The 27,617-nt window shown below is 48.4% G+C and overlaps 2 protein-coding genes and 1 long non-coding RNA gene across 3 annotated transcripts in view; 1 reads left to right on the forward strand and 2 right to left on the reverse strand.

Moving 5' to 3' along the window:
* The first annotated feature begins 1,552 nt into the window (after nt 1-1,552).
* Nucleotides 1,553-18,568, forward strand: LOC135812121 (uncharacterized). Its single transcript, XR_010552751.1, has 5 exons — nt 1,553-1,853; nt 12,594-12,695; nt 15,512-15,576; nt 16,959-17,013; nt 17,788-18,568. It is a non-coding gene; the product is annotated as an uncharacterized LOC135812121 (long non-coding RNA).
* A 1,304-nt stretch (nt 18,569-19,872) lies between these two features.
* The window catches only part of LOC135812122 (CUB and sushi domain-containing protein 2-like), a 26,022-nt gene continuing 18,277 nt past the window's right edge, over nt 19,873-27,617 (reverse strand). Inside the window, exons 10-15 of the mRNA XM_065325452.1 lie at nt 26,784-26,957; nt 26,205-26,354; nt 23,110-23,286; nt 22,790-22,864; nt 21,334-21,534; nt 19,873-20,582 (exon numbers count right to left, since the gene is read on the reverse strand). The gene's annotated coding sequence lies outside the window, so the exon portion shown is untranslated. The remainder of the gene's footprint in view (nt 20,583-21,333; nt 21,535-22,789; nt 22,865-23,109; nt 23,287-26,204; nt 26,355-26,783; nt 26,958-27,617) is intronic.
* Nucleotides 27,153-27,617, reverse strand: part of LOC135813055 (uncharacterized) — a 2,612-nt gene continuing 2,147 nt past the window's right edge. The window contains exon 3 of the mRNA XM_065326274.1: nt 27,153-27,617. This exon is cut by the window's right edge and continues 1,256 nt beyond it. Within this exon, the coding sequence (XP_065182346.1) occupies nt 27,153-27,617 (465 nt within the window).

Raw genomic sequence — 27,617 nt, forward strand, 5'->3', positions numbered from 1 at the left:
CCCGGCTGTGTACCACGTGAAGTGTACGTGGGTGAACAGACAGGCCAGTGAACAGACAGGTAGGGTCATAATGATTTTAGTACAGGCGACATCGCTCACTAGCACTGTTGCATGTGATGACACTTGAACAGCTAGTCCGCCTCTGCTCTGGCGACACAGACTGTCGGCTTCATTTCGGAGTTGGTGTGGGAGCATCAGCAGAAAGATCGGCCCGCAATGATTATGTAGACCTACATATGGATGTACACGAGTAGCACTGTACTTTTGTAGTGTGGAGCAGGCAGTAGAATCTGATGTCATGTTGTACAGTCATGTACATAATCTACGCGTAAATCTACAATTTTTGCCAGATCAGACAGATGAATGAAGCCACAGAGCTCTGGCCGCTGGAGCGTGCAGCGAACGACATAGGGTGTTGGACTGCTAGCTGCACCGTCCGTGCTCCAGTTCAGGATATCATTTCCTCTGCCCTGCCTTGCGTCTACTACGACCTAGCCCGGCTGTGTACCACGTGACGTGTAAGTGTGTGAACAGACAAGCCTAGCGTCTACATAAGTATCTAATATTGAGTGAGTGCGAGGTCAATGTATGAAAAAAGCCGAGTAAAAGACCGAGGCGAAGTCGAGGTCTTTTACATGGTCTTTTATTTCCTGTACTGATCAAGTATGAAATCAATAGTGAGGTTTTGCATTCCGAATTTCGGCTCGGCGTTCTTCGGTCATTTGGCGAACGTCAAAATGTCGAAGTTTCGCACCAACGTTTGTTTTGCAAGTCGAAAATGATGTGTTTTAATTTCGTGAGCCCCAGCATCAGCAACGTCCTGTCCCGTTCTTCTTTTCTTGCTGATTCCGACGAACTTTGATCGCCCAAAGACTCGAGAGCCAAACCCGCCTCAGTCGCCTCAGAAAAACCAACTCCATGGCCAAATCAAATTTTATGCGTATTGCCATAGTCTTTTCAGCCATACAGATGACGGTGAGGACACTCCAGGCGAAAGAGAGTAGGCAGGCAGTGGAGAGGAGCAATCAGGGGTACCTGACGATGCTGATGTCACCAAAGACGCCTGCGAAGCCATGCCGAGATAAGAAACCTCTTTGAATAAATCAAGCGCGAGCGCTCTTCTACAAGAAAATGCATCCGAAAAATATGTTCGGCCAAGTGAGCTTTTTCCGAACAAACATGCCGAATCTTCGTGTGCATTTTCGACCTCGCTCCCGCGTGCCGAATCTTTTTGCCGAATTTTGGAATGCAAAACCTCACTAATATTAGATTTATCACGACTGACCAAAGCATGTGTTCAATGCTTGTGGCTCAATGTAGCTGAACCATCGGACCTTATTTGTCAGCTTGGATCACGTGATCCATCCAGCTGCCGCGTGCGGCAAGCAGCACAAATAGCGCTAACTCTGGCCTGCGAGCGTTTGCTGGGACTAGCGCGCTAGCGCTCGTGATATACACAAACGCGCTAGCCAGAATGCTTTGACTTTGATGGCTTTCAGCTTCTATTTTTTGAAAAGTAGCGCGCTCAGACCAGCTCGCTCAGCTCACTCTTTTCCTCTTCCATTTTTTAGGGCAATTGTTTTGTTTGATAGACGAAGCTTAGGGTCTCTTTGGGTTTGCAACCCTTACCCTCCTGGAAAAATCATAGTTGCTAGACTGCGACACTTCAGACCAGGTACTATTAGAGCCGCTAATGGACGACGAGCTATTTTCCGCTATCCGGAGCTCAAGCATTTGAGCCGCTAAATGGACGAGACTCCTGGGGTAAAGGATGCAGAGAATGAGGAGAAAACACTCGTATGGAGCAGGGAGTAGGTATTGTACTACTTCCTGGTATGGAGCACTGAGAAGCGGTAAGTCTTAGGGCAATTCTTAGCCAGTAATTACTTTCTCGCCATAATTATGTTCTCGTTTTTCGTGTCTTCTGTAATGCCAGTACACTAGCAGTACGACTACACTGTAGGCGAGAGTCCATAAGCCAGAGTGTGCAGCTCTCCATCTATGCAGCATAAACAAATTAATGACAAATTTCCTTTGCCTAAGGGCTGGGTTCCACTGCCGCTCCGCCGCACATCATCCACGGCATGAAACGTCATCATTACGAGCTGGTCCAGCGAGGCCGCGGCTCATCACCAGCTTTCGCTTCGCTGCTTGATACAAAAAAATGCAAGCCGCGGTCACGGCTTGCATTGTTTCCCGCACTTATTTGTTTTATTCGGGGGAATTTTAATTCGTTGCACAGGCCAAAACACGAGATTTTTTTGGATTTCACGCGTGCGCAGGCAGGCTAAATGTCATCAAAAAACGTCGAGCACGATCGCGGTACTGTGAATGGCGAGTGTCACTGGAACCGCGCCGCTCTGCTGCATGCAGCCAAGTGCCGTGGAGCTGCGGAGCCGCAATGGAACCCGGCCCTAACCAAACTTATAGCAATTTGAAAATGTTTGACAATTTTTCATAAAAAAACTTGACAACATTGTTCTTCTGTAGAGTGCTGCTGGCAACTCCATCAATGAGCGCAGGGATAAAGTTTAGAAGCCCTTCGAGCGAGAACGTGTTTTCAAAAAGGAAGCACAAATATGCCGCGTAACTTTCCCTCTAGTATGGCCCCATCAAAGCCACTCGCTGACTACTTACCAGTAAAATGGGGTTGGACGGTTGTCAGATTAGCTGACATGTTTTCTGCCAACACAACCATAAGCAGTTGTCAACTCTCAAGACTAAAAGAGCTTGCGAAGAAAGTGAGAAACCTTGGCTATGAAAGCACATGAAGCGTCAGAACATAATCAAGCAAACTTGGACCTAGATTACCAGTGTCTGCTCCAGAGCCGGGTCAGTGGCCCTGTTTGTGAGTACTTGGACCTTTTGGAAAAAGAACACTGGGTTACCTGCGACCCGGTCGGAAGTCCTGTCGAGTACTATACTTTTTTATACTTCGAGGGTATACCGCCACTGACAGGCTGCATACGCGTGCAGATGCGTGCGGCCAGAGTGCCCAGTACGAGTACGTTCATACTGTCGTGAACTCACGAAGTACGATGGCACAATTCAGTTCATGTGCGTATCAGCCGATACATCCTTTTGGCTGGTCGGCAGTTGCTCCGGTTTGCTTAGAGTTGTACGCTATTTTGCCCCCTCCGGTGCACGCACTGACTTCCCGCCTAGCATACGCTGACCCAGACTGATGGACTTGCTTTGTACGATATTTTCCCCTGGCCTCCCGCTTTGTGTACGTTGGCCCTGGTGTATTTTGGCGGCACCTGCTCGCGCTCAATCTCCTCTCCTCCCCCCCCCCCCCCCCCACCCCATTCCACCGCACTGTTGGTGCAACTGAGCAGTTTCTTCGCGCCCGCTGATGGTGTACAGCGAGATAGGAAGGCTGGACGCTGAAGTTTGGGGTCTGTTGTAATTTATTATCTGGACGAATGGAAGGAAATTTTCTCTCCTAATCAAAAGTAGCTTGAGTGTTGAATGGGTAGCTTTTGACATGGTGCTGTGACCAGGATTCCGGATACAGTTACAGCGGAGTAGAGATCGCCCGCGTAACGCTTGTTAGTTTGTTTGTAGTATTGATTGGAAAGAATTCGACCGGTAGTAGTGGGCATTGCGGAATTATTTACTTGGTTATCAACTCGGATCACTTGGCACACGGAAATCTGGAATTTTACTGTACTTGGTTATCAACTTGGATTACTTGGCACACGGGAATCTGGAATTTTACTGTACTTGGATATCAACTTGGATTACTTGGCACACGGGAATCTGGAATTTTACTGTACTTGGATATCAACTTGGATTACTTGGCACAAAGGAATCTAAACTAACTATCAACCTTAGCGGTTACTTGGCTTGGATTTGATATCTCTTTCTACCATTACCTGCGCATCACGGTACGACAATTGGCCTGATCTAATTAATATAATTACAACTCTCCTACCCGTTTCTGTCTTGGAGCACTTCAACAATCGTCAATTCTTCCTTACTAATCGGTACGGTTGTTGCTTCTTTGGGTTGTCATACGTAGTATAATTATTCTGCTCTACCACTGTACGCATTGGAGGTCATGGCTATGTCGTAAACGTAAACTCTGTAGTACATATAGTCACGTAGCTCATATTTAGTAGTTACATGTACTAGAATGGATGCGGTAGAAGCAGCACGGCGCTCCAGATCCATAGCCTATCGCAGATTCGATAGGATTGCAAAGAGGTTGCAGGGCACGGTTGTGCGAAGTTCTAATCGAGCCCAGCTGGCTGTTGACATTGAGGATATTCGTGCACTAAGAGACAGCATTAACGCTTTTTTAGAAAATGAGAGAATGATCGTCGAGTCTCAGTTCGACGAGGAGGCACTAGATACTCTCGACCAATGGTCAGAAAGATTTGACAGAGAATGCATGATAATCGAGGAACGGGAGGCTCAGCTGGAGGAAGCAGTAGAACGAAGTTCACTTGCTAGCGAGATTGGTAGTGCCGACAAAGCTAGAAGTGTAGTGGATTGGGTGACGAAGCAGCAAAATGTTCGGTCACTTACAAACCTGTTTGAAAATCACAGGCAAATGGCAGCAATGGATTCTCCTCAATCATTGTCTGAGGGGAAGGGCTTTCTCCCCAAGCAGATGCAACAAATGAATGGGTCAATGGGAAATCAACAACTCCTACATCCACAACAACCAGATACCACACACACATCTCAACAACATGACCTACCCACCTCACATACTACACGGCACCTTATATCACACCAACCACACGTTGAACTGACTACTTCTCAGTCTGACAGCATGCATGGTTCACACTTCCCTGCAACATCCACACAAGTACATATACAAAGCAACAACACAGCTTCACCACCATCACACCACACCATCCATCCTGAACTGCAACAGGCCGACACTCTCATGAATGCCCAGTCACGCACCACTCCGCACACACAACCACTGATACACAGTACACACATGGTCAACACCAACCATCAGCACCCAAACACCTCAACAACTAATGGCTGTAATCCAACAGTGGCTGATGTCAGGGGCAATGGTATCAACAATCCGACAAACAGATTTGAGGAGGCGGTAACGGCTGCGGCAATACAAGCGGCACGTGCTGCTGTCCTCGCACAATCAAACATTGCGGCACCATCAGCGAATTCCAACCATTTCCAACAATCTGCTGCACCTTGTGTCCGACTGCCGCATCTGAAAATCCCACAATTTTCAGGATCTGTATTGGAGTGGCCCGAATTCTGGTCCCTGTTCACGTCGACAGTGCACGAACACCCCACATTATCCATTGTGTCCAAATTCGTGTACTTGAATGACAGCCTGAAAGGGGAAGCCAGAGATGCAATTGCTGGCATAGCATTAACTGAATCCAACTATCACTTGGCAGTCGAGACTCTTAAGACGAAGTTTGGGCAACCTCAGTTAATAATCGGTGGATTGTATGCCCGACTTCAACAACTTCCGGAGGCTGGCCACAACTTTGAGAGCATCAAATCAACATTCGACTCCATTGACAAGATTCTTCGACAGCTCTCTACACTGGGCGAGGATGTGGATAGCCAACGTCTTCTCATCCACCAGATTCTTGCAAAGTTTCCATTGGCAGTCACAACTAAACTGGAAGAAACACGGTTCTCTCTGAATACTCCATGGACGGTATCACTGTTGAGAACGGCACTGAGGCAATTTGTGGATATTCGTACTAATGCACTGAGAACTGCCCAGGTTCAGTCTGGTCAATTGCCTACGATTCTGGTACAACAAACACAAGGTCAAGAAGTGAAACAAACCAGCACACTTACAACCAATTCGGACGCTGGTACTTCCCTTGTTGCCAATGGACATCCTCATGGCAATGTACGACCCGGCACACAACCCTCCACAATCCACAATGGACATCCTCATGGCAGTGTACGACCCGGCACACAACCCTCCACAATCCACAATGGACATCCTCATGGCAATGTACGACCCGGCACACAACCCCCTGCAGCAACACAAGTGATGAACAAGTATACCGAACCTACATATTTCAAGTTGTCACCTTGTGCATTCTGTGGAGGTGATCACAAGCACAACGACTGTCAAACATATCGCACAACAGTGACAAGGAAACAACGGCTGACAGCTCAAGGTCGGTGCTACCTCTGCTTGCAACTCAATCACCGAGTGCCACAATGTCCCCAGAGAACGTGGCATAAATGCAACGGCTGCCACAGACAGGGTCACCACCACTGGACTGTTTGTCCAGAGCGGGATGAAGGCCATGGCCCGCAACCGTCTAAAGTGAACACCCTGCTATCAATCACGGAGGCAGTCCAATTACCATCAGCAAATGTTTCATTTCACTCACCCGGCAAGCCAAAGGTTACAGCCCATCTCCTGCTTGACTCTGGGAGCCACAGATCGTATGTTACGAGGCGATTAGCACAACATCTTCAACTGGAAGTCTTGAGAACAGAGGAACTGGCTCTTTCGACCTTTGCAAGCAATGCTGTCAAGACCATCAACTCGGAAGTAGTCTGTCTTCCACTGCCCCTCCTCGGAGACCGTATTCTGAATGTAACTGCCAATATCATTGACGATGAAATTACGAATGCCATTACTCGAGAACCACTGACATCTACGGACAGGTCGTTTCTGCAAGAGCAAATGAATGGCAGCCCTCTTGCGGATGCAGAATTAATGGCTTCGTCCAACACTTCGTTAGTGGTCGACATCCTAATAGGCTCTGACTACTTTTGGCATGTGGTAACGGGCCACCGACTTCAACTTCCTTCGGGGCTCTTCACCATCTCGTCTGAGCTTGGAATGGTCGTATCTGGTAAAGGCAGTCACAAGAACGGGACTTCGGAAATCACAGCAATGACTGCAGTGACTGCCATGACTGCAACAGCTCAGACATACCAGGACGTGGACACCATGTGGAAACTGGACGTCATTGGCATTGTGGACAATCCGACTATTTCCGACGACGACCTCGCCCTTCAAAGGTTCAATAGCACCGTTCAAATCATTGATGGACGATATCAGGTCACCCTTCCCTGGAAGGATAACAATAGCAACCTCCCGTCGAACTATGGTCTGGCTATGGGCAGGATGAAGACATTGTCTCGGCGCCTTGAATCATCCCCCGAACTACTTCATCAGTATGATACTGTCATACAACACCAGCTGAATACAGGGATAATCGAAGATGCCCCGGTGCAAACGTCAGCGTTGACACATCATCTGCCGCATCACCCAGTCATCACGCCCACAAAGGCTACAACCAAAGTGAGAGTAGTCTACGACGGGTCGGCTAAGTCTACCCAGAAGGAAATGTCATTGAATGAATGCCTGTTTCGAGGACCGGTACTCCTCCCGCACATCTGTGCTCTCATGATGAGGTTCAGGATCTACCCGATTGTCCTCTTGGCCGACATTGAAAAGGCCTTCCTCCAGATCCTAATCCACCCAGAAGATCGGGACGTGCTACGATTCTTCTGGTACAAGGATCCAACCAGGCCTCTTACTCCAGACAACGTCAGGATACTACGGTTCTGCAGAGTACCGTTTGGTCTGATCAGTAGTCCCTTCCTACTAGCAGCCACCATTGAATACCACCTGAAAGCAGCAGCATCCGACACTGCACTTGCCATCTTGAAGAATATCTATGTTGACAATGTAGTACTCGGCTGCAACAGCGTTGAAGAGGCCATGCTTCTTTATCACGAATCCAGGAAACTGTTCAGCGAGGCCAACATGAATCTACGTGAGTGGGTATCCAGCTCATCTGAAGTCAACGAACGCCTACCCGAGCAACCTCAAAACTTGAGCGGCTCGCAATCAATGCTTGGCTTGAAATGGAAAGTCGCTGCGGATACGCTCAGCATCGTCGGCCCCAAGCCAGATGACTCTCCGGTAACCAAACGGACTGTACTCCAGACAGTAGCAGCTGTGTACGATCCCCTGGGACTCGTATCTCCTATTACTATCCAAGGCAAGATATTTGTACAACGGCTGTGGATGGAAGGGCACAATTGGGACAAACTGCTGCCAGATGAACTTCTACGAGAATGGAATGTCATCCTGCAATCGTTATTGACAGTTAGCGAGATTAACATCCCAAGATTGGTAGGAAGCAGCGGTGATAATGGGTTATACTCGCTGGTCGTCTTCTCAGATGCTTCTGCTAAATGCTATGCAACCGCGGTCTACTTGCGACTGTCTACACCTGCTGGCACCACCTGCCGCCTGGTATTTAGCAAGACCAGACTCGCACCTAAGGAGACCAGAGCCAAAGGAGAGACGCCAAAGACTGTGTCACTACCGCGGCTGGAACTTCTTGGTGTACTGATTGGAGCAAGGGCTTTGAAGTATGTGAAAGCACAACTCGGAATCCCGATCACCGCGTCATGCATTTGGACAGACTCGGCATGCGTCCTTTACTGGCTGAAAACGTCAAAGCCCCTACCTCGCTTCGTTGCTAACCGTGTGGATGAGATCAAGACAGCTGATGCATCCTTTCGTTACGTCCACACGAGTGAGAACCCTGCCGACATTCCATCACGTGGCTGCTCGGCGGATGAACTGGCGCACAACACCCTCTGGTGGAATGGTCCACAGTGGCTGCTGTTGGACCCGAGCGAATGGCCAACATGGAACGTTCCTTCTCTGCCAGCACTCGCAGCATCTGACACAACTGTAGCAACAGCAACGGAAGCTGCAGCGGCGCCAGCGTACAGTGAACTGGAGGGGGGAGCGAATTGCTCCAGCCTCCGCAAGCTGTTACGAGTGACCACGCTGTGCATAAAGTTTCTCAAGAAACAAGTGTGGGACAGACTGAGCACGGCTACAAAAGCAGCTGTGGCGTCACGACACGTCTGGTTCTCCAACCTGTTCGAGCGTATGTCGGACAGACCAAGTGCTACGGCAATGGACTTGCGCCTTGCTAATGTCATGTGGGTTCGATCAATTCAGGCTACCACGTATCGCTGTACTTTACTGGATATCGCTAACAACAAGAGGAACACGCTCCAGAACCAGCTTGGTCTAGTCGTCGACATCAATGGAATCTTGCGATGTCAGGGTCGATTGATCCACGCCAGCAAGGGCATCGACAACCTGCCACCAGCGCTCCTTCCTCGCCGGCATTGGTTTACGAAGCTTGTCATTCTGCATCACCATGAGCGCCTTCTCCACGCTGGTGCGGCACACACGCTAACGCAATTGCGAGCCACCGTCTGGATACCGCAAGGCCGACAGGAGGTTCAGGTTGTGCTGAAGCAATGTCGAGTATGCAGACGACACGAAGGTCCAGCTTTCGCTCTACCGACAATGCCTCCCTTTCCAAAAGAAAGAGTGATTCGTTCGGCCCCGTTCACGTATGTCGGCATTGACTACTTTGGCCCTGTTCAAGTCAAAGACGAACCCTCCAAGGTGTGGGTGTGCCTGTTTACATGCCTGGCTGTACGAGCAGTCCACCTTGAAGTCATCCCATCGCTGAGCACCGCTAGCTTCATTGACTGCTTCACACGGTTTGCAGCGCGTCGGGGGGTGCCCGAACTGCTCCTTTCGGACAATGCATCTCAGTTTCGGTTGGCTGCCACCACCTTTGACATCGGATGGCGCGAGGTCCTGAAAGACGAGTCTTTGCAGCAATACCTCTCCAGTCGGCAAGTACAATGGAGATTCACGACGGAATGCGCACCTTGGCAGGGTGGCGTATACGAACGGCTTATTGGAGTAGTGAAGCGCTGCGTGAGGAAGACAATTGGCAGAAGGCTGCTCACACAGGGCAAACTTACAACAATGTTGGCAGAGGTGGAGGCTATCGTCAACACGCGCCCTCTAACCTACGTCCCGGGTGGGGAAGACAGCCTGGATGGAGTGGTACTTACGCCAGCCCACTTCATTGCCAACGGACGCAGCCTTGGTATTCCAATCCCCTCTGCGACACTGGAGGACATCGACTTTGCACCACACCGAGATCCAGCCAGAGAGATGCTACACACGTGGCAGTGTCAGTTGGCAAGTCTGGATACGTTCTGGACCATATGGGAGAAGGAGTACTTGCCAATCCTCCGGTCCGACACCGGGCATTGCCAATCTCGGAAGTCCATCTTTGAGCCAACAGTGCACTCAGTTGTTCTGATCAAAGATGAGCGCGTGCCAAGGGGATCTTGGAGACTGGGCAAGATCACGCAACTGATTCGCAGCGAGACAGATGGAAAGGTTAGGGCAGCGCGTGTCATCACAGCTGCGGGAACAACCGTTTCACGTCCGCTGAGCTGCCTCTACCCCCTCGAAGTAGCTCCACCGTCGATAGCCGAAGAGCTTCCGGCCGAAGCCCCACCGGTGATGGATGACGAACTCCCTGCAGCAGCAGCAGCAGCAGCAGCTCCGCCGTCGACAACCGACGCCCCACCCACAGCAACAGCCGAGCCGAGAGCAAGACCACGCAGGGCGGCTGCAGCCCAAGCAACAGACGGAATCCTGGCTTGTCTATTGGATATTTAGTCATTTGTAAGACATGCCATCATATTTATTATTATTATTATTTATTCATATTTTTATAGGGCAATCCCCACAGACTCAAGGTCTTCTTACGGGGTACCCTAGATATTTCCAGCTACAATACATAATCAATCATAAACAAACCCTCCGCTAAATCCTCCCATTGCATGTCGCCCCTTCGACAGAAAACCAAATTTGAAGAACTTTTAAAATTCTTTCACCTAATTTATCCACTGTAATCGTATGCCGTGAGGGCACAGTTAATTACTGTAATTTCATTGCTCTATTAAATTCCTTCTGCTTTCATTTTTTCTGGCGGGAGTGTCGTGAACTCACGAAGTACGATGGCACAATTCAGTTCATGTGCGTATCAGCCGATACATCCTTTTGGCTGGTCGGCAGTTGCTCCGGTTTGCTTAGAGTTGTACGCTATTTTGCCCCCTCCGGTGCACGCACTGACTTCCCGCCTAGCATACGCTGACCCAGACTGATGGACTTGCTTTGTACGATATTTTCCCCTGGCCTCCCGCTTTGTGTACGTTGGCCCTGGTGTATTTTGGCGGCACCTGCTCGCGCTCAATCTCCTCTCCTCCCCCCCCCCCCCCACCCCATTCCACCGCACTGTTGGTGCAACTGAGCAGTTTCTTCGCGCCCGCTGATGGTGTACAGCGAGATAGGAAGGCTGGACGCTGAAGTTTGGGGTCTGTTGTAATTTATTATCTGGACGAATGGAAGGAAATTTTCTCTCCTAATCAAAAGTAGCTTGAGTGTTGAATGGGTAGCTTTTGACACATACATGTACAATCATGTACATCAGGAAGTCGAAAGTAATTCTACGACTCCCTGACACACAGTAGCCGCACTTGAACGCATCTGGCTCTTGCCCAGTGTTGCAGGAATTGTGCCAGGTAGACGTGTACCCGGTTTGTGTTAAATCTTAGAACAGGTACTGCATACCCTATCATATCTGTGTACATGGGTATACAGAGTCAGTGTTATTGCGTCCCACTCAGCACCCTTCTGGTTCATTTCGGCACCAGCACTCTTTGCGTATGCAGAGTTGAGTAGAGTGCAAGTTCGGACCACAAGCACACTGTAGCAGCTAGTAGCAAACCTAACCTGTGCCGTGATGCACGGCACGTGTGTGCATCTACTTCATCCCTGAGTAACACACCTGGTATGTTGTGCACAATAGGGCACAGTAAATAATCAGCATGCATCGCAGTTTTCTGCTACATATTCCTGAAGTCACTTTACACCTCAGAAGAATTGCGTCGCTAACTGTTAGTTATTCCCTGGGTCATTATGAATCATAGAAAACCCGTCATACAATAGGTTCAAGCTAAAGTACCGTATCACCATGGTAATTCCTGGAAATTCGGTGTGTTTTCTGCCTTTCGTTAAACAAGCAGCAATGTGCAACAGAAATTACCATGGTGATACAGTAGATGACCATGTGAAGCGGTGTGAGATGCAGCAAAGGTGAGCCTGTTACTGTGAGTCTATGCCCTAAACAAAAAACTTTGCCGTGGGATGATTCTCCTTGGGCTGCACACTCTGCACACTTATTGCTAGGTATATCATTGGTCTTGTTCGGATCGTCCATTACGTTTGCAGCTGTTCAAACTTGTTTTGTTGTATATTATTTTATTAAGAGAGCGTTTGCTCCCCACACCGGAGCTCGCGCTATTCCGCCGACTTTACTTGACACTTGACTGACTCACGACTGCCATCCAGAGCACACGAGAAGTCCATCGAACCTTCGACTCGGCAAACCTGCAAGAAAGCACCACTCCCTGCTCAATACACAGTGTTTAGGGGAATTCACCCCTCATCAGCATATTGTATTGAGCAGGGAGTGGTGCTTTCTTGCAGGTTTGCCGAGTCGAAGGTTCGATGGACTTCTCGTGTGCTCTGGATGGCAGTCGTGAGTCAGTCAAGTGTCAAGTAAAGTCGGCGGAATAGCGCAAGCTCCGGTGTGGGGAGCAAACCCTTTCTTACAAGTCATCGCCGAAGTCGCCACCACTACTTCGTACTATTATTTTATTGATTTATTTATTCTACTTGCATTTCCTATCTTCTTGTGTTTTAGCATTAGGTGATTTGATCGCAGGACAAGAGAGGAGCTGATGGACGATCTCTCCAGTGTCCCTCTTGGTTCGGAGCAGCGCCGAGTGCTGACGTTGGGACTTGGGTAAGGATGAGTGTTCCCTCATGTTTACAAGTTATCCGTTTTGTCCAACACTAACGGTTATATGCAGAATACTGCTGAGTCAAAAATGTGCAACAATTAGCACAAAAACTGACTGATGAGATCCTGACATTCAACGACCTGATGCTTAGCTGCATCACGTTTATTTCCGTTAGTGTTGGACAAAACGGATAACTCGTAAACTGATGGTCCTCTTTTTTAATTTTAATCTTTGGCTCTCCATCCGAGTTCCCTCGTGTGTGTAAAAAAAAAGTAAAGTTTGCACGTCCGCGTTACCACCGGCTATACAATTGCGTTGAGAAACACAACCAGCTTAGGAAGTTTCGCATGTGCCAGGCCACCACCATGCCTGTGCTACCAGGGTGGCAGATGCAGCGCCTAACGGCGAGGGTGAGGTGGTAAGTCTCACAACCAATGCCCGAAAAGGGGGCTAACCTCGTTAGCTGCATCCATGTTACCCTCACTCCGAGTAGTGAGTACCCAGTTGACCGTGGGTGTCGGCGCAGTTCACTGCATGTAAAGTGGTTCACGCATGCATCACCGCATTTGCTAGCACAGTATACGCTCCCTGCTCCCAGCGCGGGTCTCGAACTCGGGACCTTGTGATTCGCAGTCAATTTTTTCTTCAGACTTTTCCCGTTTGTGTCTTTCCCTCAAACTAGTCAATATTTTTATTTACTTATTTTTTTGCCCAGGGTCTACATTCTACATTTATTTTACTTAGACTAGGGTTAGCTGTCCGTTTACCAGTACTGATCCACACATATGTGCACATAGGGTCTACATAGAACTCTATCAGTAGATATTTTGTGTATAGGGGGTTGTCTATCCACCGAGATAGCACTATATACTCCCATTCTGTGTGTTCTCTGGTAGCTATGTCCCTTGGAGACTATACGGTGCCAGTGTGGTGACCGAGGTCAGGCCGTGTCTGCACTGGCATCGTCAACTTTGCCTACTGCTACGTGCTCCCCAGTGCTCCATCTGTGTCCTGTAATTTGTTTGGGGAGGGGGGGGGGCAATACCGGTACTTCAGGTGCAGGGGGCAAGAGGGGAATGGGGTGGGGGGACATCATGCCCCCCAACGAACCTGTCCAGGCGTTGTTCTGGAGTAGACTAACCATAGGCGGAGTGTACACATGCAGCACATAGTTTGGGAGCTAGAACGCGATCAGGCATATTCAAAGGCAGTCTATTGTGATAGTAGTCCTGGACTGATCTCACTATGATGATATAGGTCGTGCCCAGCATCACAATGCCCAACATTATAAATGACTGTCTTTTGCCTGAGGGGCTAGATGAGCATGCGGCTAGACTGCCGATGGCAACCAACAGGCTCAAGGCTGTGTGGAGACTTCGTGTGAGCGACCCGAGTCAATTGTTTACTCACCATGACTAGGCATCACATTGAGCATTGTATGCCCACTAATATATGTCACTGTTCTTAGTCGCACCGGGGGCGCATGCCCGTTTTCAGGAGACTTCTCAAAACACATAAGCCCTGGGTCCTGAAGGTTAGGCCTACTGTTAGTCTGAATAGTCCTGGCTACTATCCCGCTAAGTTCATTCACTTTCTTCTGAACCCGCATGTATGTGAGGAAAGTACTGTTCTGACCTCAACTGCGGATTTCATCAACTTGGTAGAAGGTTTGCCTGTGCGGGACGATTATTTATATTTGAGTATAGATGTGACCAGCCTTTACACCAACATCCCCAACGAGCTCGGTTGTCGTGGTATATCACATACAGGTGTACAAGGTGGATGCCCCTGGCCCTTCGTACATGGTTAATAACAGCAGTGACTTCCTTGATGTCAGTCATTCGGAAGAAAAATGAGTTTGTGTATGGTAACGGTGTGTTTCGGCAGATCCAAGGGACTGCCATGGGTTCGCCTGCAGCAGTGGTCTATGCCGACATTGTTATCATGCGGCTGTATTTGGAGAAGTGGTACGTTTTTCCGATCTTAGAGGGGGAGGGTTTAGAGGTTCAGGTTTATAGACGCTTTATCATTGCATGGTTGCGAAGGTCAAGTTCAGCGCACTTTAGATAGGATTAATAAGTGTTCGGCCCTCAAGTTTGCTCATGAACTGGCACATGATGGCATTGATTTCCTGGACACCACAGTTTTCCGTAGTAAGGGATACATGGCGGTGAAGCCTCATTTCAAGTTCACCAATCGCTTCCTGTATCTGCTTGTCGGTAGTAACCACCCCTGTAGTATGGGCAAAGGTGTGTTCACTGGGGAGTTGATCCGTATCCGTCGGTCTTCGACCCTTGACTACCACTACGAAGCTGCTGCCGAGCGGCCGGAGCAGGCTTTCCGGGCCCGTGTATACAAGCGCTCCATCTTTCATCTTTCAGATCCGTACACTAGGAATGGATGCGCAGGGAAGGTATGTTGGTCAGATTGGCATGGGTTTGGGTTATTTCTGTAGTTCTATACAGTGCTCCTCATTGTATTTACCTGGGCCCGGCCTGCTGTCCTTCGCCCGTTGGTCTTGAGGTCCAGGTGTAATACCCCTATCATACAGTCCGGTGGCCAGTGCGGCCCGGCAAATTGTTGTTGCACGGTGGAACATCGGCAAGAGGTTGCTTGCTCGTTTGCCTCATGCTCAGTGTCCTCAGGGAGTTAGTATTTTCCTCTTGTTTGGATTTTGCAGTGTCTATGGTGTCGGTAATTGAGTTTTTGTTCTGTATGCTTTTCTGTGGTGTGTGGCCGTTGTTCACACATCTTTATTTGACTTGCTTCGTGGTGTGGTGTACCCTTTTGTTTTATATTGGTGTTGGTCTGGCTGTAGAGTTCTAGCATCCGTAGCTGCCTCAGGGGGTGCCACTTCTCCCATCAACGTCGACTAGTCCGCCGGTACGTGGTGCTTTATTACGTTCAGTTGTCTGTTCCATCCTGTACGGGCTGTGTCCTGCTGACCACACAGTCTGGGTCTCCATACTTTGCATGTTCTCATCGTGTGTAGTGTTCACACGTACATATATGGACTGTCACACCCATATGTTGTACATGTGGCTGCACGTGTTGTCTCTTTGTCGTACCTGCTGCTGTATTTGTGTCTCTGTGCTGCTGACCCGTACATGCTGCTGCACTGCTTTGTTGTATTGCTGACACGTGCACCTTTTTGTGCTGATATGATATCGAGTACGCCACTTTTTGTGCTGATGAGGGCACCACTTTCCGATATCATGTTTCCTTTTGCCATGTCAGTTGTCAGTTCTCCCGTCGTCTCCTGAAGTGTAGTAAATGAATAGCTCTCTCTCTCTAGCTCTAGAGAAAAACCACTTGACTAGTCCGTTGATGTGTGGCGTGGCGAGGGTATAGTAGAGGCAGCTCGTTCTCCAACCGAGACGACATTTGGCGCCCAACGTGGGCTCAAACCCACGACCCTGAGATTAAGAGCACATACGCATATCATCACTCTTCCTTGCAAACATCATTTCCGTCTCCACCACGTCCTTATCAGCCTGATCCATGGCTGACACCCCCAAGGCACTGTCCACTGTGCCGCCGGGCTGGTGGAGCGACGGACCGATTCTCCAGTGACGGTCGTCGTCCACAAGGCTGTTGGAGTGCGCATCCAAGATGTGCTAGAGCTGTTCAGTGTCGTGCAATAGCTATCGCATGAGCTGATTGTTTAGTAACTGGTGGTGTTAGTGGACAGTATAGCGTAACTTGTAGTTCCTTGGTCTTTCTCTTTTGTATAAGCAAACTAGTAAGCTAACGATAAACTAGTTACACTGAGACAATTCGACTGGCGCAAATTACAACAAAATCACATGCAAAAAGTCCTTTCACTTTTACTACTGCTCGTTGTGTGCCAACCACCATCATCAGTGTGCGCATTGCGCCTGGTTTGGTGCATGCCTGGTGGAATCTGACATAGCGGCTGATGCAGTGAGCACGTCAGGTAACACATAACGCATTGAAAATGACTCAACTATGACTTGGTTCGATTGCAAAAAACCTAATGATAGTGGTACCGAAACATTCGGGTAACCGGAGTAAGTGCCAATTGATATTTTTGGCTCCAGTCAGTCAAGTGATTCAATTGCAATAAAATTATATACGTATGGTGGAACTCACTTAGTACGTACCCGGGTAAGACATACACCTGCATAACACGGTCCTCTTTTGTCGCACAGATTTTCCTCCCATAAGCGCATATTCAGATGTGTACGGATACGACTGCTTCCTTCTGTTCATGTGATTCATTGTCGCTGTGTTACTGTATGCAGATCTCACTCAGCTCTGCTCTCCGAGCATGCTGCTTCCAACACGACTTCCCGAAAGGTATGTATGGTGGCTAATAATGCGAGAGTCTTTACAGATTCCAGTGCTCTCATGCCTTTTGCAAGTTCCTTTTGTAAGTCAAATGGAACATGGTTTGTGGTCAATACTTCAGCTGTAGTGGTGCGAGAATATTCGGGTGTCGAATTGCTCGGAATTGATGTATGATAACGGAGAATATACCAACATGTGAATCACTTGGAGATATGGTTTGCCAGTCTGTTCACACTCACTAGGCTAGACCCTCTCGAATATTGTACAACAGTTTTGGCCCAGGAGTAGTAAAGGGCACGGGGCAAGCTATGTCGGGACCTGCTGTAAAGTCCGCCATACACGAGCTGTGCGTCTTATCGGATGGGATATACCCCTGATATTGCTGATAATGAATGGCCCAGTTTCATTGTACTGCTGTCCGCGATATTATATCCTTAGTAGCATTGTTAACTTCTCATTGCTTGTGGGGACGCATGGATCATACGTCCATCCAACACCTGCCAATCGGAACCCACCGACAACGCTGTCGGTTGGGTTGGACCACAATCGGTTGGTTTTTGAGTCCAAGATGCTGCCTAGGTAGCACACAGCATTGCTAATCTGATTTTAAATTAGCTGCGCAAATCCTGGCATACTGCCCGTAAATGCATCTAACTCCCATGGTGCTTATGAGTTTTTAGGTCTATGTGGTACTTGTGTCGCATTGGCAGCCACTGTTCCGTTCTGTATTTTCTGGTGTATGTGTCGTTGAATCTCCACATAAATGTGCTCGCGCATTAGAAGGAGGTGAAAGATGCACCTGCAGGAGAATACATGCTGAAGAGAAGGCAGAAACATGCCCGGATCCACCAGAACTAGTGCTGGCAAGTCAACAGAGGCGAGTACTGATAATGTTCCAGATTGTGGTAGGATCACTGGCCCAATTGACAAAATTGACACTGGGAGGCACGACGGTGGGTCAGCTCATGGCCAGCGCCAATTCCAGTGGATATCACGTGCATCCAGTTCTAGTACTATAGTATGACTGCTACAAAGTAGTGCGGCCCAAATAGAACTCGGGTCAGGTGCCGAAGAACTGGGGGGGGGGGGACATGTGTCGATGAATGGTAATAACTCCGGAAATCATGCTGGTGTATCGAGGGCGTTGGCCAATGAAGTGCTGGATTGATGGTGGACGACTGTACTGCAATCTTGGCTGGTCCCACTATCGCAGAGACAGCACTTCCTGGTGCAACCACCCTATCCTGCAATCTACATAATAATTATTATAAGAGATTTGTGTGAACGATTTTAGCATGATGCAAGTCAGCTTATTGTGCTGGGGGCCTGGCTACATGTCACTATAGCTTTTATAGACTCAATCACCGCATTACGCTGCCTTGCGTTTACTTGATTGAGCACTCTTTTTGGTTAGTGTCAAAGGTATATGTAATATGTATCTGCCTTCGTGCAAAGCTCTCTTTGTACGTGTCTTGCAGATAGCTCGCTGACTTTGATGCTTTGAGCCATTTTCAAATTGCTTTTTTTTGTTCATTTCATATAGACCGTATTGCCATTTGTTTAACCTCAACTCTGAGCTCCATTGATGAGACCTAAAAAGGTTGAAACAGCTGTCCGGAGGTTGAGCGTCGGTATTATGGATTTAGAATACACGATCTGGGGACAGCACTAGTACTGTCTAGCTGTTTCGTCCTTTGTGGACTCATCAGCGAATCACGGAGAAATAACTCTCAACTAAGGATGAACCTAGCAGCCATGAAAATAGATAAATCATGCCTCCAAGCCAGAATTCAAGGCTACATGTGTAGGCCCGAATGTGCCTTGCCCGAGTGCTGAAACTGATAAGTCATTGAGATACGCATAGAACATCTGGCAAAGGAACTACTAAAGCCCCCACGAGCACGATATTCTACTTCAACAAGGAAGAATTTTGAAAGCATGCATAGCCCTACATGTATAATGTTGGTATAGGTTGGATAAATTAATATGTTGATCGGTTGACAGCATGTTACAAGGCGGGGGACGCACTGTGTAAAAAAACAGTGCTCCTGATACACTAGTGTGTCCTCGGCTTTGTCACATGCTGTCAACCGATCAACACGTACAACGTTGCATGCAAAACGGCTGCAGCCTCGAAGTACGGAGTGCTATTTTGGAAAATGCTAGATAAACAGCCTGTACTTATACAGGTGTTCTATCAACTAGTGCCATTATGACAACGGTAGGTGAATGATACATGTACATAAACCCGGGGTCATCATTGCAAGAACCTCTGGATCTAAGCCCGAAGTAACATTCAACTACATGACTGTATACACACCATCATGTATACGCCATCTTCGTAGTAACTGAGTCTACCCCTCACCCACTACTGCCACTGTGACCACAATTGCGCACAAACAGAGAACCTTAGAGGACCTACTTCTTTCTAACTACAGTGCTGGCCAAAGAAATCCAATTTATGAATAAAATTGCGCCGGGCAATACGCAGCCCTAGTAGTATACATACTGGACCGGTCTGTGCTCTCCAACGCGGCGCTACTTTATTAACGAGGTTGGATTTCTCTGGCCAGCACTGTACAAAATACACACATGCACACACAACACTGCTAGCACACAACACTGCTAGGCTTTCACTAGATTTTGAAACCGAAGAGTGGCAAAATTCAGGGCCAGACTTGAAAATCTGAGGAGACCTGATGGGTTTTTTTAAGCAAAACACAGTCAACACTCTGCAGCCTCACAGCCTCAGGCAGGTTTTCACGAGTGCACAAAATTAAAAATTGTTGATGCACCACGAATACAGTCGGGCGCCACAGACCACAGGAATGTACGTGTATACCTCTAGGAACACCACAGCCAATAACGTTTTAAAAAGAAACGCAGTGTCAATAGACTCTAGTCTCTGCTTTTCTGGAATACAGATTCTGCTACACACGTATTGCTCACTATCCAGTGGGATGTGCATCTAAGAAAGTGGTACAAGAAGTCAAGGAACTAAGCCTAAGGCCAGATTGCTGAAAGGTTTTGTATAACTGACGAGCCTGACCCCTTGGAAACAACAGCCGTGGATGCGTGGCTCTACTGTAATAAATGTACAGGTACACAAACAATTCGAATGCAGAAATAACAACAACAAACAGGGAGAGGTGTAGGAAAATATACTCGGACCCTAGTGAATTTGCTTGTGTATTAGCTTGAACACTTTGGGTACACTTGTTGAGAGACCTAACTGCATGCAGCTAAAATATGGAGTGCCGTTGTCACTGACGACTTTTCCAGTAAAGTCGCGGCTAAGATCTTCTCAGGTATTCCCGGGTCTTCGCTAAGGGGGAATGATATCATGTGCGTCTTCTATTGCTGATGTCGCTACGCTCGATGGTGGTGCTGATGTACTGATTGTGGTGGAAGATATCGAGATGCCGTATGTCTCGAACCTTTTCGCCAAGTCTCCGCGGCCATCGCGCAAGAGGGTCGGGAGCACCACAACTGCAACGCCACAGATCCAAGGATCGATTCTCGGACAAAACATTTTTCAGATTGCCAAAGGTCCGTCCCCAGTGCTTGGCAATACTGGCCTGTACAGCATGAACACACCACACATACGCCCACACACCATGTACCATGTAAACGCCCGTTGCAGAAGCACGCAAATCAGCAAATGAATTGAATGTGCACCCACAGATTTTCTCGTATAGGAACAATAGCTGATCTGAATCTGATAAAACAGATCAAGACTAGTGCCAGATAACAGTCTAATCCGCACAAGGCAACCGGCGCAGCCCTGTGGATCTCAAGCAAAATCGACAAACATGTCCCCAATTATCAGCAAACGGGTGTGCGTTACAGGATTGGCCTGGCAACTTCAAACAGGCACAATCCACTAACGTGGTGCCCCGTCAACTTCAACGGGAACACACCGATACAAACACAGCCCCACAACAGCAAAACGGGAACGCCGTTACAAATATGGTGCCCTGGCAACTTAACGGGAACGCACCAACACAAGCTGGTCTGGCACCTTCAAACAGGCACAACAGACAAAACACGGCATCCGGCAATAGCAAATGGGTAGGTACACCGTTACAAGAACAGTCCATCGCACCAAAATGCTGCTGCCACAACATTATAGCAGCAGCAGCACGCCAGACATGCATACATGGCATTCCCAAAAGCAGATACCTGGAGTCAAATTCATCCATCACACTGTTTGTTACGGCTGAATTTTCCAGTGACAATAGCAAATCCCGCCTAAGGCACATGTGATGAGATCTGTGCACCAACTATAGTCACAGAATCAATGCACATTAGTAGAGCATAATAACTCACTTGCGCTCATACCCTGTCACGTAGAGATGCTACTCTACGTGTACTGTTCCGATGTCCATTGGGGTGGTATGCCGGCCACTTGCCAGATGTAGAGCTTTTAAGCCATACTTTGCCACCGTCTGCTTGCCGTATCACCACCTCACTTGCAACTCTGGATTCCAGGACTGTCGCTCCAACAATGGGTATGGAGCAGGAGCTAACCTGATAACAGTTGAGAGCGTGACAGAGTATTCTTATTTAAATAAGGTCGAGTAAGGTGGATCCCTTTGGCAAAAGTGAACACAGGCTTAGTGCTACAGGCATGGGCTGTTATGTACCGGAATAGCCAATACCGGGCATGTTTCGTCGACAGTAGATGGAACTGCGACGACTCCACCATATATGGCCGCGTCTTAGTGACCTTCAGGCGCAACGTGACCAAGTCAGGTGCGAGACTCCCAGCCTCCCACACAAATACTCTTTGGCTGTCAAACGAGTGAATACTAGTAGATGATGCTAAATACTCGCTGGCAAACAATAAGCCATACAAGGCCAGGAGTACACTTACCCACAGCATAGCCTGATCTACAATATGACTGATTGGATAATTGTAAGTATTGCCAAAAATAAAATGGATTAAGTCGTCCACTAAAAGCTCTTTGAAACTCGGATGTTGAGCCAGTATGGCAATAATACAATTAATGTAGAAAGGAAAAGGACGTATGGATATGAGTGTAGAGTATTAAACTGTCACTATATACTAAATACAGTCAGAAAGTGCAACAACTAGGCACTAAAACATTTGACGACCTGACTCCTGGCTTCAGCACATCTCCGTAGTGTTAAGGAGAGACCAAAGAGGGAAAGGTAATACTGGTTTCGTCATCGTCCAGTAACAATCAACATTTCTTGTTCATGTGGGACTGTAGCTTCAACTACTAGCTTGTGCTCATTTTCGTTGCGCTTACCTTCCCCTCTTTGGTCTCTCCTTTTAACCTTGAACCTTCCAAGTTGGAAGGCTGTTGGTTAGCGCTACAGAGATGTGTTGAAGCTAGGAGTCAGGTCGTCGAATGTCTCAGGTCAGTTTTGTGCCTAGTTGTTGCATTTTTTTACTGTAGTATCTAGTTACAGTGGTGGACAGTTACTCTTAACTCGTATCCATATGTCCTTTTCCTTTCTACTAAAAGCTCTATCCGTGAATATACCGAGGCGGCTTGCCGTCTCTCTCTCTCTCTATGCCATGCAACACCGCTGTTGAGCGAACAGCTTTTAGGCCAGCCCCATTGCACAACAAGTAATAGGCTACTAATAGCGTAACGCAGCTAGGCAAACACGAATCGATGAAAGAGGCAGACTTCTTAGAACAAAGAGACTAGTTGTGAAGGACACAACAATTTCAGCAGTCAGCAGTAGGAGAAATTGCCAAAAGGAAACTGTTCTGGCAAAACTCTTAATTATGCAGCAATACTAGGCTTACACGTTTGTGTCACGCGTTCTGAGACGGAGTCCTTGACTAGCTCGTCACTGGCCGCACTCAGAGCAGCAGTCGTCACTACACATGGGTTGGGAAGCAATGGACAAAATTGACACTTGCCATGCACACATGCACTGCTTACCAGCTAAGTTAATATGTCATACTGTACTGCAGCAAGCAAGGAACTGGCAATACCTGCACCAGGCCTATCTACTGTGACCCATGCCATTGTGAATGAGAAGAGGCAGCATTTGACAGTATGAGCGGTGTGATGAACGGGAATGCATAATACAAGCCAGTCGAGCATTGGTACATGTACTTACGGACGCAAGTTGGCTGCACACCACTCCACTGGCCGTTGATTTCACAAGTACGCACGGCCAAGCCCATAAGGACATAGGGAGATGTGCACACAAACGTGGTCGTGTTGCTGAACATCAAGCCGTTCACGGTCATTGAGCCCAGTGCCGGTGGTAACAGGACCTGGCAGTCGCTTTGACCTGCACAAGCACAGAGTGCACAGAGCAGAGGCATTCAGTGCATGCATGTTTGGCCTAGGGGTGAAACGAGTGCCAAAATTGAGGACTCGAGTACTCTTTGAAAAAACGAGCGAGTACGAGTATTTCGCTCCTGCTCTTGTAGCAGTTGAGCACTCTTGCGTGGGGTAGTGCCTTTGCTGTTTGCGTTATGCAGAGCTCACTGACTTGTCAGTTTGAGCACTCTGGCAAGGTACGTTCGGGCCTGATTGGAAATTTTTATTTCCATTGCTATCAGGTTCGGCCTCATTTTCTCTGTGCTGCGCTGATGAGTTCAAAAAGAACGAAACAGCATGCTGTCCGCAGATTGAGTATTTCGCTCCTGCTCTTGTAGCAGTTGAGCACTCTTGCGTGGGGTAGTGCCTTTGCTGTTTGCGTTATGCAGAGCTCACTGACTTGTCAGTTTGAGCACTCTGGCAAGGTACGTTCGGGCCTGATTGGAAATTTTTATTTCCATTGCTATCAGGTTCGGCCTCATTTTCTCTGTGCTGCGCTGATGAGTTCAAAAAGAACGAAACAGCATGCTGTCCGCAGATTGAGTATTTCGCTCCTGCTCTTGTAGCAGTTGAGCACTCTTGCGTGGGGTAGTGCCTTTGCTGTTTGCGTTATGCAGAGCTCACTGACTTGTCAGTTTGAGCACTCTGGCAAGGTACGTTCGGGCCTGATTGGAAATTTTTATTTCCATTGCTATCAGGTTCGGCCTCATTTTCTCTGTGCTGCGCTGATGAGTTCAAAAAGAACGAAACAGCATGCTGTCCGCAGATTGAGTATTTCGCTCCTGCTCTTGTAGCAGTTGAGCACTCTTGCGTGGGGTAGTGCCTTTGCTGTTTGCGTTATGCAGAGCTCACTGACTTGTCAGTTTGAGCACTCTGGCAAGGTACGTTCGGGCCTGATTGGAAATTTTTATTTCCATTGCTATCAGGTTCGGCCTCATTTTCTCTGTGCTGCGCTGATGAGTTCAAAAAGAACGAAACAGCATGCTGTCCGCAGATTGAGTATTTCGCTCCTGCTCTTGTAGCAGTTGAGCACTCTTGCGTGGGGTAGTGCCTTTGCTGTTTGCGTTATGCAGAGCTCACTGACTTGTCAGTTTGAGCACTCTGGCAAGGTACGTTCGGGCCTGATTGGAAATTTTTATTTCCATTGCTATCAGGTTCGGCCTCATTTTCTCTGTGCTGCGCTGATGAGTTCAAAAAGAACGAAACAGCATGCTGTCCGCAGATTGAGTATTTCGCTCCTGCTCTTGTAGCAGTTGAGCACTCTTGCGTGGGGTAGTGCCTTTGCTGTTTGCGTTATGCAGAGCTCACTGACTTGTCAGTTTGAGCACTCTGGCAAGGTACGTTCGGGCCTGATTGGAAATTTTTATTTCCATTGCTATCAGGTTCGGCCTCATTTTCTCTGTGCTGCGCTGATGAGTTCAAAAAGAACGAAACAGCATGCTGTCCGCAGATTGAGTATTTCGCTCCTGCTCTTGTAGCAGTTGAGCACTCTTGCGTGGGGTAGTGCCTTTGCTGTTTGCGTTATGCAGAGCTCACTGACTTGTCAGTTTGAGCACTCTGGCAAGGTACGTTCGGGCCTGATTGGAAATTTTTATTTCCATTGCTATCAGGTTCGGCCTCATTTTCTCTGTGCTGCGCTGATGAGTTCAAAAAGAACGAAACAGCATGCTGTCCGCAGATTGAGTATTTCGCTCCTGCTCTTGTAGCAGTTGAGCACTCTTGCGTGGGGTAGTGCCTTTGCTGTTTGCGTTATGCAGAGCTCACTGACTTGTCAGTTTGAGCACTCTGGCAAGGTACGTTCGGGCCTGATTGGAAATTTTTATTTCCATTGCTATCAGGTTCGGCCTCATTTTCTCTGTGCTGCGCTGATGAGTTCAAAAAGAACGAAACAGCATGCTGTCCGCAGATTGAGTATTTCGCTCCTGCTCTTGTAGCAGTTGAGCACTCTTGCGTGGGGTAGTGCCTTTGCTGTTTGCGTTATGCAGAGCTCACTGACTTGTCAGTTTGAGCACTCTGGCAAGGTACGTTCGGGCCTGATTGGAAATTTTTATTTCCATTGCTATCAGGTTCGGCCTCATTTTCTCTGTGCTGCGCTGATGAGTTCAAAAAGAACGAAACAGCATGCTGTCCGCAGATTGAGTACTGACAACATAAAACAATGTACTGCACACACTCTCGTAACACTGAACGTACTACACCTGATACACATGTAGCCTTGCATGCAGCCTAGTGCAGGAAATAGTCTGAACTACTGTCTTTTGTTGGTAAGTAGGGACAAGCAATAATTTCACGCTTGCATGGGTTATCAGTACTGGTCAGAGTAACAGAAGTGCTTGATGTACAAGCATACAGTACACTGTGCATAAGATACTTCGAGTATTTTGCGAAACGAGTACTCGCTCCTTTCGGATTTTCGAGCGAGCGCTCGAGTATTCGATATACTCGTTTCACCCCTAATACGTTTGCGTAGGTGTGCGTGGCACAGACGTTGGTTTTGAATACATTCTAGTACACGCATTGTGTAAAGGAAATTGATGCGAAGACTGCCTCAACATGGCCATGCAAAGTAATAGAATAGATACAGCAGTGAATAGCGGTCAACAGTAGCTCTACATTTTGCTTGTAATAGAAGTCATGGTACTACTGTAGCGGACATGGAAATCCAGTCGATTGACCGGGGTCGGCGCCCTGCCCTCAGTGTGTACAGAACGCTAGCGCTGCGTGCAGTGCACAAAGTCATGTTGATCCGATGCGACCAGCGCGCTGCAGCGCATAATGCATGTCCACGTTATCCACGGCTGCATGGCCAGCGCCCTGGGGCCACTAGACGTGCGACCGGATTTCCATGCCCACGACAGTACTATCAGTGCTGCTGCTGGTGCTTACCTGGAGCTGGTGTGACCTTGCCTGGGCAGTACTGTGCATCAGAGCCATCAGCACAGTCGTACCAAACACCGTCGCAGCGCTGTGCTGGCAGGATACAGCCACTGGAACGCAGGCAGGGCAGGTAGCCAGACTGGCACTGCAGTTGAATGGCTGGATACATGTACCCATACACACAACACACAAAGCAGTCAAGAGATGAAGAAAGTGTCTGCTCGGCACATCTTTCGTACAGTCAAGAGATATTAGTATATTTGGAGGAGGTGGTAGCCTAAAACAGGCTCGACAAAAGTCACCGGCTTATGCCAACAACTCAGTGTTCTGGTACCAAGTGAAACACCCTAACCATACACCTGCAAGTATAACATATATCCTAAGGACTCAGGCTGAGATGCCCGACTGGTCCTGGGTCCTGTGATTAGCACGATCATCATTTGTGATGATGAAAAGTGGCAGGTAACACCCAGACTATTACATGCTCTGTAAATAGGAAAGATCAACACCACCAGAATCTGCCTTCCTACAAGCCTGAAGCTTCTCTACACAAGAGGCATATATTGGCTCTCTTGAAATTCAACTTACGATTACATGAGGCAGCTGCCCCACTCCAGGAACCGTCAATCTGGCAGATGCGCACAATGCTTCCCTGCAGGTTGTATCCGGAATTTCAGCCGAAGACGACGCTGCCTCCAGCAGAATAGTTTGTGCCATGGGAGTAGCCGTTGGTCGGTTTAGCTAGCGGTGTGCACACACCGGCTGTACACGTCACAGGCACGTACACACACAGGTACGTACACACACAGGCACACACACACACAGGCACAGGCACACACACACACACACACACACACAGGCACACACACACACAGGCACACACACACAGGCACACACACACAGGCACACACCTTGGACCTTGGACCTTGGACGCCCATCGCCGTAAGGCGATGATAGCTAGCGAGCTGAGCAATATCTTGCATGGCGTTTGAGGTCTCCTGACCGACCAAAAACGCGACCACAGGGGCAGGGGAATGTGTCCACCCTCTGCACAGGAGCGCGACGATGCTGTGTAAGTTGCCTCCAATCTGCGCGGTTCTGAGCTGCGTCATACCAGCCCCTATCCGAGATCTCCGCCTCCTTCAAGTCAGCGCTGATGACATCCCGGTACCTCTTCCTGGGACCATGGCGAGGGCGGGTTGCTGAGAGCTCCCCGAAGAGAACCTGTTTCGGCAAGCGGCCCGAAGCCATCCTCGCAACATGGCCTAGCCAACGAAGACGGTGGCAGCGAATCAGGTCATCAATGTTCGCAGGCAGCCCAATCCTCTGCGCAATCTCTTCGGTGGAAATCCTCTCCTGCCACTGTTTGGACCGGGAAACACCAAGGATGACGCGGCAGCAAGCATGGTGGAAGGTGTTGAA

The sequence above is a fragment of the Sycon ciliatum genome, chromosome 3 (genome assembly GCF_964019385.1).
Source record: "Sycon ciliatum chromosome 3, ocSycCili1.1, whole genome shotgun sequence".
NCBI lineage: Eukaryota > Metazoa > Porifera > Calcarea > Leucosolenida > Sycettidae > Sycon > Sycon ciliatum.